A 14,793-nucleotide genomic window follows, 5' to 3' on the forward strand; every position below is an offset into this window, starting at 1 on the left:
AAACTTTTGTAAATTCCCGTTAACAAGATGTATACACACGTGATTCTTTATACCAATTTGATTCTTTTGGTTTGGCGAATCTTCGCCATTTTGAATATTTGCAACTGTGCGGGAAATGACTAATATTTTGATTCTTATTCATGCGATTTTAATATCAAACATAGATTTTTGTATTTACCTGATTTAAAAAAAAGTTGTGTGTTGCAATTCAAATTTTTGCAATTTAAAAATCGTTCATTGCGATTCCTTATTCATATGATTTAAAAACCCAATTTGCGATTCATATTTACAAGTTTTTACAATCCAATATTGCGATTTGTATTCACACGTTTGTCATTTTTGTCAACAGAGAGTGTCGCAAGAACAATATTGTATCCGTACATCAACTATGCAAATAAAATACAAAGTTTCCATTGTAAACGATCTATTTTAAGAGCATATTAAACTGGTAGACAAATGTAACGTACTTTCACAAACAGTGACAAATGAGCAACGAAAGGAAAGAAAACGAAATAATCTGCTTCAACAGCTGCTTAAATACTCCTATTTAGCAGATAAGGGATGACATCATGGTCCACATATGAATGGCCAATAACAAATGAAAAGAAACCAGCTGAGCCTTGTAGACCATGACGTTACAAACTTAAGTTGAATGCATGAGATCGTTGACGAAGATGAGGACTGACGAAGATTGAAACTTTACTTTTTTTATTTTAATATACAATCAATATGGGAAAAGCCCTTTTAGCATTTATTTATCCAACATTATGAAAGATTTAAAATCTACGCATTGCGATTCGTATTACCGCAATCCAATATCGTGATTCATATTCAACGATTTTAAAATTCAATGTTGCAATTCTTATTCACGAGATTTTTAAATCCAATGTTGCGATTCCTGTAAGAAGTAAGTTTTTTCTAGAACTTGTTACTATAAAGGTGAGATATTTTTCATTAGTATGTAATTTAATTATAAATGTGAGTTAAAAAAAATTATGTTAAATATGAAACATGTATGGTATATAGATTGATATCGATTTTTCGCACATAAAATTTTCAGGGTTTTTCACTTTGTGTCACAATTACCCCTGTTATTTTTTCTTTAGTTCACTTCCAATAATTTTATTCTGATTCAATCTGATTTATTTGATGTTTGTCATTCGAAAAATATTGTTTTTTTTTTTCTGCAGAAGCCAAAAGCAATCCTAGGAGGCGACTAGATTCTAGTGCTAATGTTCTTACAATTGAGGGGCTTAGAAAAACTGACACAGCTGTATTTCAGTGCAATGCATCTAACAACCATGGCTATGCTTTTAGGGATTTTTACCTTAATGTTCTTGGTATGTTCTATGTCTTACTCTACTTTTTAATTACATTAATTTGTATTTATATGCACCATAAAATACTGATTTTCTCTTTGTTGTAAAAGTTAATTCATAGCTGCTAACTTTTCTGGACTACTGGATTTTGCCAGTTTCTCCTGGTTTAATTAAGATTCTCTTAGTTTTTGTACATTTTAGAAAATTCCCTAAAATTGAGTTAAGTTTCCTGAAAAAATTCCTATTGAAATAGAATTTTTGTACATATTATTGCTTGCTTGAATATTTAAATAAGTATTACTAATACATAATGAAGCAATTGTCATGTATAGAAATCAGTTTAAAACTTTTTTTGTTGTAATATGTTTGTTTTCATTTAGAACTCTCTTTATAAATTAATTTAAAAAATCTTTTAATTATCTTTTATGAATTAAATGCTTATTAATATTCGAAATTGTGAGTTAACATAATACATAACATTTCAAGTATGTTTAATGTCAATCATATCTGAAAAATATTGCAGTTTTTCTATTTTGATGACTTTAAAAATCCCCTATGTGTAAAATATTTCGTACATTATGTAACAATTATCATGAAATTTATGTTATTTCGTAAAATCTACTGGAATTTTTCCTACCCATGTTGACAGCTATCTTAATTATATAGAATAATTTTAAAATGAAAATGAATTTTAAAGCATTGAATATTTGTACATTATATTTTTAATTAAAAAATTTTTTTATTTTAAAATGTATGTTCCTGAGCTGAATATTTATGTTATAAGATTTTAATTTTCGAAATAAATATTAGCAATTTTCATTATTTTTAAACCTACTTACCAAAACTAACTCGCTAGTATTATTTTTTATATTACCTATCATTTAATTTTTTGAAAATGACTAAGTTTGAAAAATAAAGAAAATTTAGTGAAAACGATTAAAACCTTTTTTTCCTTAGCTTTGCCTCCTACCATTACTGAGCGACCTGAACTCGTCACAAGTGCAGTTGTTTCCTCGATGGTGATTTTGCGATGCAGAGTTTTTGGCGCTCCAAATCCTGTGATTAAATGGCAGAAGGGCAAACAAGATTTAAAAGGAGATAGATTTCAAGTAAGCATTTTGTTACTTTTTTGTATAATTAGTGTATTAGGTTTAAAGTTTTTTTTATAAGGTTTAGCCTTGTTTTGATATAATCAGGCACATGATTTTTCCACTAATTCGCGGAATTCTGCGAATCTCAAGACCATTGGTTTGCCGAAACCCTCGAATCAATAATTTATGTTCCGATAAAATTTTCTCTGACTTCTGTTCATTTAAATTTCGTTACTCAAGCGAAATTTTTTTACCAAAACATTTATACCGTCCTTATCAACCTCCTTTTCTACTTCCTAAGCTCTCATTCACATGTGATAACTATTTTTTTAAACAAATTTGTTAGTGAAAAACGCAACTTTAGGTAGCCTTTGAGAAAGCGAAAGAGAGAAAAAAAAATTCCTTAATAACTTTGGCTAGAATTATTGAGCTACTGAGACACACAATTATTGAGCTACTGAGGCAATTAACAAGTTCTGAGATCAAACTTATTAATTATTTCTAGTGTAAATAGGTAGAAATAGTGTCTAAAATAGTTTTGCAATCATCCTAGATATTGGAAGTTCTAAAAAATAAAAATTAGAAGAACTTATGTATTTTTTTGATATTCTCTAATCATCCAGTTTCTTTTTGATCACTCGCTACAAGTCTTTTTTTTCCCCTCCTTGTGGCATGTTTTGCTTTTTCATAATAAAAAAAAAGTGAAATTAGCTCACTAAACAGGAGTTGTTATGTTATAATAATAGTTGTTAAGTTGTTTGTTTATTTTGTTGAAATAAAATTTAAAAAATTTTAATATTTATCATCATTTTTGTAATGTTTTTTTTATATACCAAAATAAAAAAAATTTAAATGTGTATTTTAAATTTCTTTTCCTATATTCCTATTATTGAAGTATAACTTGAGTGTTTAAATATTTTAGATTTCAAAAAAAGGTGCTTTAATTTAACGATTTTTTTTGTTTTGTTTTGTTAAATAGGTTCAACAAAATGGGGATTTAGAAATAACTGATGTCCGACCTCAAGATGAAGGGGAATACAACTGTTTGGCTACCAATAAATTTGGTACCGATGCAGCTTCAGGACGTTTAGAAGTTAAAAGTAAATTTCTTATTACTCAAAACATAACTATCTGTCCGTTTGCAGCTCCTAAATATGCAGACGGTATATTTATTTGCAAATCTATGGAATTTAATATTTTAATGTCAGATTTCCATTTTAAGACTTATTTACAATTCTGAAGTTAGGAAAATTTTAATACGTTAAAAACATGGTGGGAATCATCCACAAATTTAACAAAAGTCATTGAAGTATTTTATTTGATACATTCTACCCAATTCGGAGTTTCAGTATTTTTTAATCTCTTAAATAATGTTATGAGGAAGAAAAAACTAAACTTTTGTGTCATGAAATTTATTAAGGGGAATTAAGGGTCCTATACTTATTTACTAATTTTAGAAGAGGAAATCAAATCTAGTAAGTAGATGAAAAGTAGTTTTTTCAAAATTTTTTAATTGATTTAGTTGTATAGTTTAATTAAAATAATTTGAATCTAATTAACAATATTAAATTATTACAGAATTTCCATACAAGCGAACTTAGGATTCATCAACAAATTAGTTGTTTAGTTATAGTCAAAATTTATGAACAAAGTAATTAAAAATGTCATATTTTGAATAAGAAAATATATTAAAGTTTAAAATGAATATAAAATTTTCATTTTGACTTTTAGTGTGTAATGAGCTATAATAAAATGAGCTATGTGACTTAAAGTGAAATTTTAAGTTTGAAAATTTATTGTAAAAATATATCAGCATATTAGCAATTATCGATTTCAACTTGCCATTTGTGTTTGAAACAATGTTGATGTGTGAGACTTTATTATGCTCGGTTTTAAAGATTTCTATAAAGAGTTAATAAGTGTTTATAGAAAAAGAGTAATAAGTATTTATAGAATAAGAGTAAATAAATATTTATAGAAAATCTTGATACAATCTCCCTTGAAAAACTGATAATTCAATGTATAATTTGAATTATGGTACTGTTCAACCTATATATCTTATGCTAATATATTTTCTTATTATAAATTATTTCTTAGAAAAAACAAAAATAAACGTTCCACCAGAAAACTTTGAAGTTGCGGCAAGTAAATCTGCTACTTTCCGTTGTGATGCTGACGCAGATCCCAGCCTGCAGTTGAACATTGTGTGGCTTTTCAATGGACAGCCTATCAATTCTGATTTGGACACACGCATTGTTCAATCTGCTGACAATTCACTTACTATCACAAAAACTGTTGAGTCTGATTCTGGAGTTTATACTTGTGTTGCGAAATCAGAACTGGATCAAGATGAAGCTACAGCTACTTTGACTGTTCAAGGTATATTATTATCTTCTTTTCCTTTGTTTTTTTGCTTTTTAAAAGTCCAATATCGCAATTCATATTCATGTGATTTTAAAATCCAGTGTCGCAATTCTTGTAAGAACTAAGTTTTGTATTAAATTAGTTTCTGCAATAGTGTTATTGGTAGGTTTATTAGTTCTACAATAGTTTTATTGGTAGGTAATTTAATTATAAATCTTCAAAAAATTATTTAAATATAAATAGTATATAAAATTCAAAACATGATATTAAATATGAATAGTATATAAATTTATATCTTGTTATCGAGTTTTTGCACATAGGGTTTTTCACTTTGTGTCCTATTTTCCCCTGATTGATAGATTTGTTCGTTCTGACATTTATCTCAATTTAGATTATTTTTTTCTAATTCATTCATAGTCTGATACTGCATTCATTTAGACGTACCTAATACAATGGGTTCTAATATTGCTTTATTTTAGACACACCTAATCCACCGAAGATAGTGCGAGTTCAATGTGAAGGTTTAACTGCCCTGGTGGAGTGGCAACCCAATGGTGATCGCAGAGCCCCCATCCAAAGTTACACTATCCAGTATAATACTAGCTTCACACCTGACACATGGGAAGATGCTTTTGTTAATATTCCTGCCCCAGATACTCGTTTTAAAGTAAGTATACTCACTAGATCTTTATGAATTATTTTTTTAGCAGGAGGAAAAAAAAACTCTTGAAATGATTTTTCTCCTTTTTTTTTTCTCCTTCTCAGTATTACAGCAAAACATTTTTAAGAGTGTGTGTGTTGTCTAATGTGTGTTTTTATGAGTGTGTGTGTTGTATAATGTGTGTTTTTATGAGTGTGTGTGTTCTTATTACTAACTGTTAACAATTGGTGTTAACTTTTACCTTTTAAATCAAAGCAAGTAACAGTTATAATTGAAAATTCATTTTTCAATTGTTTATGCATCATTTATGTATTTAAAAATATTGATAAGTCTCTTGTTTCCCCCCAAAGAAACTATTTTTATATTGAAATTTCTTTAATTTTTGTTCTAAAATATGGTAGTTGTGTATTTATATGAATATTATTTTGTTTCTTAAGGTTTCTATGACACCTTGGGCAAATTATACTTTTCGAGTCATTGCAAGAAACAAGATAGGGCCCAGTGAACCCAGTGGTCATTCCAGTGTTTGTGAAACACCAGAAGATGTTCCCTATAAGAATCCAGATAATGTTATTGGCAAAGGAACACAGAAAGATAATCTAGTCATCCAGTGGACAGTGAGTAAAAATCACTTTTTATCAAGCAATATGGCAATTAACAGCTTATTATTGGTACAATTCATATTCTGATATTGTCATATGACTTTATTAAACACTTAACTTAAGATCGCATTACAACGATCGTAAACTGGTACGAAATTGCTCAGTTAATTTTAAAGTTAGCGGCTTTTGTGTATTGTTACTCACAAAGGCTATAAGAAAGGAAATACAATAAAATTACTTTAAAAATTTTTTTTAGTTCTGTTATAAATAAAAAGTAAATATAAATTTATGATTTAACATGGAAATTTTAAGTTCAATCAACTTATTTTTTAAAGTGGTCTTTTTAAAGATTCAGGTAAAAAGCTGTGTTATTGCTGTCACATGAAACATTATATTGTTTCATTTTTTTTTAATATTATCATCTCTTTTTCTTCACATTGTATCTACTCAGATTTTATAAATATATTGTTTCTGAGTATGAATTTTTTAAAACTGCTTTTTCTTATTCTTCTATAGTTAATTTTCCCTTTTTTTTAAAGGAAAAAATGTATTTTTTATTTTTTTTATGCATTGACGATCTGGCAGTATTTCATTATTATTAGCCCTCCAAGCGGAAAGCTTTTGTGTAATGTTACTCACAAGGAATATAATAAGCGAAATACAATAAAATTATGTTAAAAATTATTTTTAGTTCGATTATGAATAAAAATAAATATAAATTTATGATAATAATATTGATATTTTAAGTTATCACTTAGTGCCTCATCATACATTCGTCTTATTTTTTAAAATGACCTTATTAAGCATTCAGGTACAAGGCTGTGTTATTGCTGTCATATAAAACATTATATTATTATTATTATTATTATTTTTTGTACTACTATTGTCATTTCTTTTCTATCAGTATATCTACACAGATTTTTTAAATATGCTGTTTCTGGGTATGAATTTTTTCAAAATGATTTTTCTTATTCTTATAGTTAATTCTCCTCTTCTATTTTTTTTTAAGAAATTTTTTTTTTTTAAATGCTTGGACAATATGGCAGTATTTGAGTATTATTAATCCTCTAAGCGTTAAGTGAAAATAGCTAAAATTTCTTGCCATTTACTACTTTCCCATTAAACATAGCAAAAACCAGATTTTTGATGCAGGAAAACTTGCAACTGAAAGTTTCGAAAAAGTCACAACTTGTGCTCCAAGGGTTAAAAATGCCAGATTTAATTTCAAGATTTGAAAAGGATAGATGTTAATTTATTACATTTTTATATAATTTATTTAAGTACTATTTTTTTAAAAAAATATTTCATTTAAGGTTAGGGCTATTATCCCTGAGAATAGCAAGCATGACTTTTGTATGTGGATTGATTTACTATGCATTACATTATAATTAAACAAACTAATTCTGGTGTTTTTGCCCAATCTAGAAAATGCCAATGATTGAACAGAATGCCCCAGGCTTCTTCTATAAAGTATTTTGGAAACGTGAAGACATACCCAACGCCCAGTGGCAATCTGTAGAGATCCCAGATTGGGAACAGAATAGCTACATCATCCCCACGCAGCCAACGTTCAAGCCCTATCGCATCAAAGTAGAAGCTCACAATAGCAAAGGGCAAGCGCACACGGCTGCAACGGAAGTTATTGGTTATTCTGGAGAAGATGGTAACTCCCTTTCATAGTACTAGTGAAAAGCTTGTTTTCAAAACAATAACAAGGTATGAGAAAAAGTCAAACTACGTCAGAAATTCTGAAAAGCAGGACGCAAATCAGGGGTGTAGTAATTTTGGTCCATTAGCCGATACTTCGCAAATCTTTTTAAAGTAAAAATGAACCTTCAAAAATTATTTTACTATAAAAACTTGTAAGCTTTTATCGTAAAATGTAACGTTCTCAATAATTTTCGGGTTCGAAATTGACCTTTCATAGAATTCTTCCTTTGAAAAGTGTAGTCCGAGACCTCTTTAACTCAAAATTTTAAAGATTATAACTCCATTAAAAATAGAGTTTTATGTTTTTTGCACTAAGATAAATCCTTATTTTACAAAAAATCTCTTAATTATGATTAAATTTTTCACAATTTCCCGAAATAGGTTCATTAACAGAAAGTCTACATCAACCACTTCATTCTTGTAGTGTTTTGTGCTTTAAATTTTTTGCTGAAAATAGTTATATAATAATGGAAATTTATGCATAAAAAAATTAAATTTATTGAGGATAAACAGCTTTTTCCCTTTTAAGTTAATACTTGTTTCATTATTGTCATTATTATTATATTTCATTATTGTTGTGCTGTAGATTTACGAATTGAAAGAACAATTTCTGACCTCATGATTTCAAAAATCTACAAATCATATTTATAGAATGAAGTATTTTTTTTACTTCGAAAAATTTATTTAATGATCATAATGTACATTGTGCAAAAAAAAGGGGGGTCCACCCTGAGTAACTTTTGATCTAATGATCGGATCTTCTCTTTCTGGGACTCATTTTTAATGGTTCAAGGATGGTGACCTCAAATATGCTAAAAAATAAATGCAGACGATATTTAAAGTTATGAAATCAGGCATGAAAATATACTTCCTCTGAATAAACATGACTATATTTAAATGGATTCAGATTTCTAACTCCCAAAATATAGGGGGTGTTGCAATCTGGGTAATGTCCCAATAGTTTGGTCAGGAGAGCGGTCTAAAGTTTAAACCTTTTGATGTTAATTTTACTTTTTGTGTATATCTCAAGAACTTTTAACCTAACTGAAAAAGTTTTGCACCTAATTATAAAATTCAATTATCCGAAGATAATTCCATGCAAAAAATAACTTTAAGTACCGTATACTCTGGCGTATAACGCGCACTTTTAATACAAAAAATAACATTGGAATTTACGGGTGCGCGGTATACGCCGAACGTAAAAAATTATAGATTAAAAAAATTTAAATACTATAGAAAAATACTTTTATTTTGAAGAAATAACATACCTTTACCTATATACTTTATTGATTTTCGGTATTACATAAATAGTTCATTATATTCGTCTTCCGTTATTTCTTCAGGCACGTCATCACAATCTGTTTCGTCTTCATCAGTGTTACCTTCATCCATAAATAAACAGCCATCTTCTGATCCGACCAGATTATTTGAAATACTGCATTTTGTGAATGATTTTCTAACCATCTCAGGCTTAATTTCATCCTATGCTTTTAATATCCATTCGCACACAGTTTCCAAACATGCATGACGCATATGTCCTCCTTTCGTAAAGGTTTTCTCGCCCTCCAACATCCAAGTGTTCCACTGTTTTTTTAAATTGGCTTTAAATGGTTTGTTGAAGCATACGTCCAATGGCTGAACTAATAGTGTCATTCCGCCCGGAATAACTGCCATATCGGTGTTACATTCTTTCAACAATTTTTTTTTGTATTATCTGTAAGGTGGGACCTAAACATGTCCCACACTAAAAGGCTTTCTGGTTATCTATTGATACTAGACGAAATATTGCACATGTACAATCCAAATTTTCGTGCGCGTTATACGAATAGTATATCTTAAAATTTAAAAAAAGTTATTAGAAATTATGGGTGCACGTTATGCGCCGGAATATACGGTAAGTATTTTTAAGAATGGTTGGAAAAAAATTGAATTGTGAGGTATACTATTTTTTGCACCATTTTAAAGAATGTATTTTTATAGAGCAAAATTGGTTGGAAAGTTCCTGAGAAATCAAATTTTAAGTATCTGACTTTTTTGAAATTCGATTTCTCATGAACTATTCAACGAATTTTGTATTTTGCTAAATAAAATTACATTCCTTAAAATGATGAAAAAATTTTATACCTTACAATACAAAATTTTTGCGATAATTCTTAAATGAAATAATTAATATTTACTTAAACTTATTTTTTTCAGAAACTATCTTTGGACAAACAATTTTTATACTTGGGTAGAAATTTTTTCGATTCTCTTTTAAAGTTCTGAAGATATAGTGAAATACACAAAAAGCAAAATTAACATCCTAAGAAGCGAAAATCTGATCACCAGATAAAAAATTATTAAGGTGGTCCATATATATATACAGTAAAACCTCGCTACAACAATATTTTGCGGATCAAATAAGAATATTGTTGTAGAGGGATACATTGTTATATCGAGGGCCCACATAATTCTGGGACGCAATGAGATTTTTTGAAATTTAATGTTATATATTCATTAACTATAAATATATTTATATATTATCGAAAAAATTAATTTGCAAAGTGTTTATTACGGTTAAGCATTAAAAACAATGGATATAAATACAGAACATAAGATTGTANATGCAGAAAGGCATTTTACATTATTTGAAAACCAGTAAAAAAAAAATGGAAAATAATGTGGAAATTTGAAAAAAAAATCGTTTTATAGAGGTTTACTGCTTCAGAGAATATCGTTATATTGAGAGGAAGATAACATTAATCCATATGCAAGTTTGGCGGGACCACGGAACATTATCGTAATAGAGGGAGTTATTGTTGTATCGGATATCGCAGCAGCGAGAGTTCACTGTATATATTTTAGCGCATTGCACATAATGTTAGTAACAAATAATGAACCTAACAAATGAAGCCAGTTTGTAACCTTTACCCACTTCATACAGTTGAGACAAATTTGAATGGATTGTCTTATTTGTTTTAAATACCAATGTAAAATTTTATAATTTTTTTTCAATGATAGATACATGTTGAAAATCTAAAGTAAAAAAAATTCTTTCAGTTCCCCTGGAAGCACCGAAGAATTTCAATCGTATGTATGTAAAAGATGCCAGATCAGCCATGTTCTCCTGGGACCCTGTCTCACCAGAATCAGTCAGAGGACATTTCAGAGGCTACAAGGTAACTATTTCTATTCCCACCCTAAAATTAAGTTAATTTTGAGTTAACCCCATTCTAAATCAGTTATAATGATTGCTTCTTCTAACCTACTCTACTTGCACCAACATAGGTACTCTTGTACCACTTGCTGCTTATTTCTGTTTAGCTTAATTCTGGCGTTGCTTCAAGTTATACCAAAATAAACAGTTCTCCTAAAATCTTCCTAAATCTGTTTCGTCTTGCTTCTGTTCTAAAATGAACATGTTTTATGAAATAGGCAACACTCAAATGACAATGTCTTCTTAAGAGGACGCCATACCATGGAAGATAATTTTCGTGACAAATTCTTTCTCCTTCATTGCTAATTTAAAGTGTAGAAAAAGTGAGTTCAGACAATCCTAGAGTAAGCCATAAAATTTCTAATACTGAAAAGAAAATTTTTAAAATATACAAATGAAAATAAACTTAGAATTATGCAACAAAGAAGTTCTCTTCTAATAATTTGTTTGCATTTTGATCTTTTGAAGTATTTTTTTCAGCAATTGAAACTTCATTTTCAACTCTAGGTTGCCTGAACTTACTTTTTCTTTCTTTTAAATTTTAAATGAGTAATAATGATAATTTGCAACGAAAATTTTCTACCAAGGTATGACGTCCTCTTAACTGCGATGGAACATCTTTATTGCTTTTGAACTGATAATTGAATTTTTATGTACTAAGATATCATTTTAGATCATTTTTGCAAGAAATATCCAATCAAAATAAAATTTCTTCTTTAGAATATGGCTAGTTACAAAAGCATTTGAATAATGGCACTAGTGATATCCTAGTACATAGGTGCTTACAAGTCTTTGTTAGCCATTCTGCATTGAACAAGATTGTTAGATGTGCACAGTCTTTATGTTACTCATTTTGTTGCTACAAAAGAAAGTATCTTTCAAGAAGTGGAAATAGAATGCCTTTTGTTTGTCCTCGTATATTTTCCACAATTTGTGACCACTTCTAAGGGCAGATGCCCTAGTGTGTTTTTTTGTTTTTGTGTGCTAATCATTCATTGTGAACACCATGCTTCCAAGTCTACTGAAAGAATCCTGAATTTGGGAGGAATTGACTCCCAAAAAATATTCAAATCTTTAAAATTTTTAAAGTATAATAATAAAAAAAGCATTTCTTTTTTGCAATTTAAATTTTTTTATTAACATAACTGCAAATACTATATTACATTTTCTTTCTGTTCAAACTTTGAAATATTTTCACTTTAACATCAATTGTAATTACTTTTCATTCAGTTAAATATTTGCACATATTTTCAGGAAGTAAACTTTAGTAAACTGAGTAGTAGTCTTAGTCTTTTGGGTACATTTCTGAAGTAACTGATTTAAAATGCTTTATTAGGATGAGTAAAATGTTGTTACTTCTGGCTTGAAAAACAAATTGTTTGTGTACATACAATAAAAACATATGTGTGAAATTTCAGTGCATTTTAGAATTTGATATTATCAGAATTTTAAATTCAGTGTGCTATAATTTGCTATTTTTCTAAGACTTTTCTATGTTGCATTATTTTGAGTCAACTTGTATTTTCTGCTGTTTTTAGACATGAGATTTTTTCTTTTTGGCGAAATTTTCAATTTCATGAACTTGTAAACTTAATGAATTTCTAAACTTTATTAAGTTGGACTGTCAATGTATGCATATAGTAAAAAGGAGAAAAAAATATGTTTGCAAATAAGGTTTCCTTTTTTCGAAATAGTTTCACACCCCTTTTTATTTATTTATTTTTTTGATGATTTGAGTTGTTAGGTATTTCAAACTTTTTATTCTTTTCACACTGAATCAAATATAACGATGAAAATATTTTGAAATATTTTTTTCACCTGATAAATACAATAGATTACATTTATTTTAGATTTAAGTTGTTGTTGTTTTTGTAGATCCAAACATGGACTATTGATGAAGGAGAAGAACGACTTCGTGAACAGGTTGTTAAAGCTAATGTCACACAATCATTAGTGACCATATTTCGTCCCTTCTCACGTAATTTAGTGAGAGTGTTAGCATTCAATGACATGTATAATGGACCACCTTCTGATGTCATTGATTTTATAACTCCAGAAGGAAGTAAGTTTGTCTTCATTTTGGGTTTGATTTTCTAATACATTTGGTGTAATACATTTACATTTAGTGTAATAAATTTTTTAAATTACACATTTAGTGTAATAAATTTTTATGATATTAAACTTACATGAGACTGTTTTGTATTTTTAACTTAGGCAGCTTTCATAAAGACTATTAATTTTCATTGAAAATTATAATTAAAAAATAAACAACAAAAATAAAAGAATATTTTAAGCAAATAGGCTGAAATAAGACAAACTCATTAAACATTTGACATTTATTGGCTTCTTAACATGATAGAGCCCAAAAACTTAGTGTAAAGCATAAACGAATACTGGTATAGTAATTAAAAATTATTTTGCAAAATTTTCGAAATGCAAAACACAAAGTATGTACCTCCAAAAATGATTAACCATTTCAGCAACCAGACCCTTTCCATTTCACAAGACCCAAGCTTAGTTTGGTAAAACCGGAATGTCAGTATTCTTGGTTGACGGCTACCATTCTTATGGCATTTAACGAGGCCTTCACCCTGGATGCCTGCAGGAAACCTTAAAAGAGAAAAAAGTACACCGCAGGACAAGAGACTTGACTAAATAGTTAGCAAAGCGTCCGGATGAGCATTAAAAACCTGACGGTCATAGATAGAAGATTGGTGAAACCATTCAGTAAATGCATTCAAAAGTAAACTTTTCACAAACTAGTAATCTATTAATTGGTACTTTCATGTTACACACACAAAAACATTATGGTGTCATTATTTTTTTTAACAAGTATCTCTCCATTTTTTCTTGTCAGCTTTAATTTAACATAGTGCTTAATAGTGCTTATTTATGCTTGATAAAAATAAGGATGCAAATGGCATATAATTTGCTGGAGTATTGTTCAATTAGTTTTTCTCGATAAATCAACTATTAAAAAATAATTTAATATCTTAATACTCCAATATTTAATCAACTTAAAATTGAAGAGTATTGAATCATATTTTTTTTTAANTAACATAGTGCTTAGTAGTGCTCATTTATGCTTAATAAAAATAAGCATGCAAATGGCATATAATTTGCTGGAGTATTGTTCAATTAGTTTTTCTCGATAAATCAACTATTAAAAAATAATTTAATATCTTAATACTCCAATATTTAATCAACTTAAAATTGAAGAGTATTGAATCATATTTTTTTTTAAACTTAATATTGCATCTATCAAATACTTTTATTAATACTAAACTAAAATTTCATCTACATGCATTTTTAAAAATGATATCTTATCTGATGTATTGAGCTTGAAAAAAAATTCAGATTTAGCATAAGCTTTGTTATTAATTCCCTGCATTAATTCTTTTGCAGCACCTGGACCTGTTGCTTATTTCGATGCATTTCCTTTGGGAGCCAACGCATTATATCTCATCTGGAAGAGGCCTGCAGAACCAAACGGCATTCTCACTGGTTACAATATATATTATCGTGAAGGTTTGTTTCTATATATTGAAGGTTTTAATTCCGTTACTTTTATTGAAATAAATTTATTTAAAATTTTCAAGATTTTTTATGCATACACACTGAACTATTTATAGTTTATCGTAATTTAAAAATGTCAGAGTGTTAGAAAAAATATAAATTACTCTTGAATTTTCTGTTAAAATTTAATTGTTAATTCAAATATTTTGAATTTACAATAATTTTAACATAGCTGCTAACTTTACTGGATTTTCCAGTAGACTACTAGATTTTGCCAGTTTCTCCTAGTCTACTGTTAAAAATTCTGGTTTTTGTGCATTTTAGGAATTACCCT

The 14,793-nt window shown here is 28.5% G+C and overlaps 1 protein-coding gene across 1 annotated transcript in view; it reads left to right on the plus strand.

The window, feature by feature from the left end:
• LOC107449960 (neuroglian) overlaps window positions 1-14,793 on the plus strand; it is a 40,593-nt gene that overhangs the window by 17,521 nt on the left and 8,279 nt on the right. The window contains exons 9-18 of the mRNA XM_016065653.3: window positions 1,191-1,340; window positions 2,277-2,428; window positions 3,390-3,510; window positions 4,508-4,789; window positions 5,254-5,441; window positions 5,873-6,052; window positions 7,463-7,700; window positions 10,787-10,905; window positions 12,819-13,005; window positions 14,349-14,471. Of these exons, the coding sequence (XP_015921139.1) occupies window positions 1,191-1,340; window positions 2,277-2,428; window positions 3,390-3,510; window positions 4,508-4,789; window positions 5,254-5,441; window positions 5,873-6,052; window positions 7,463-7,700; window positions 10,787-10,905; window positions 12,819-13,005; window positions 14,349-14,471 (1,740 nt within the window). The remainder of the gene's footprint in view (window positions 1-1,190; window positions 1,341-2,276; window positions 2,429-3,389; window positions 3,511-4,507; window positions 4,790-5,253; window positions 5,442-5,872; window positions 6,053-7,462; window positions 7,701-10,786; window positions 10,906-12,818; window positions 13,006-14,348; window positions 14,472-14,793) is intronic.

The sequence above is a fragment of the Parasteatoda tepidariorum genome, chromosome 3 (genome assembly GCF_043381705.1).
Source record: "Parasteatoda tepidariorum isolate YZ-2023 chromosome 3, CAS_Ptep_4.0, whole genome shotgun sequence".
In the NCBI taxonomy this organism is placed as follows: domain Eukaryota; kingdom Metazoa; phylum Arthropoda; class Arachnida; order Araneae; family Theridiidae; genus Parasteatoda; species Parasteatoda tepidariorum.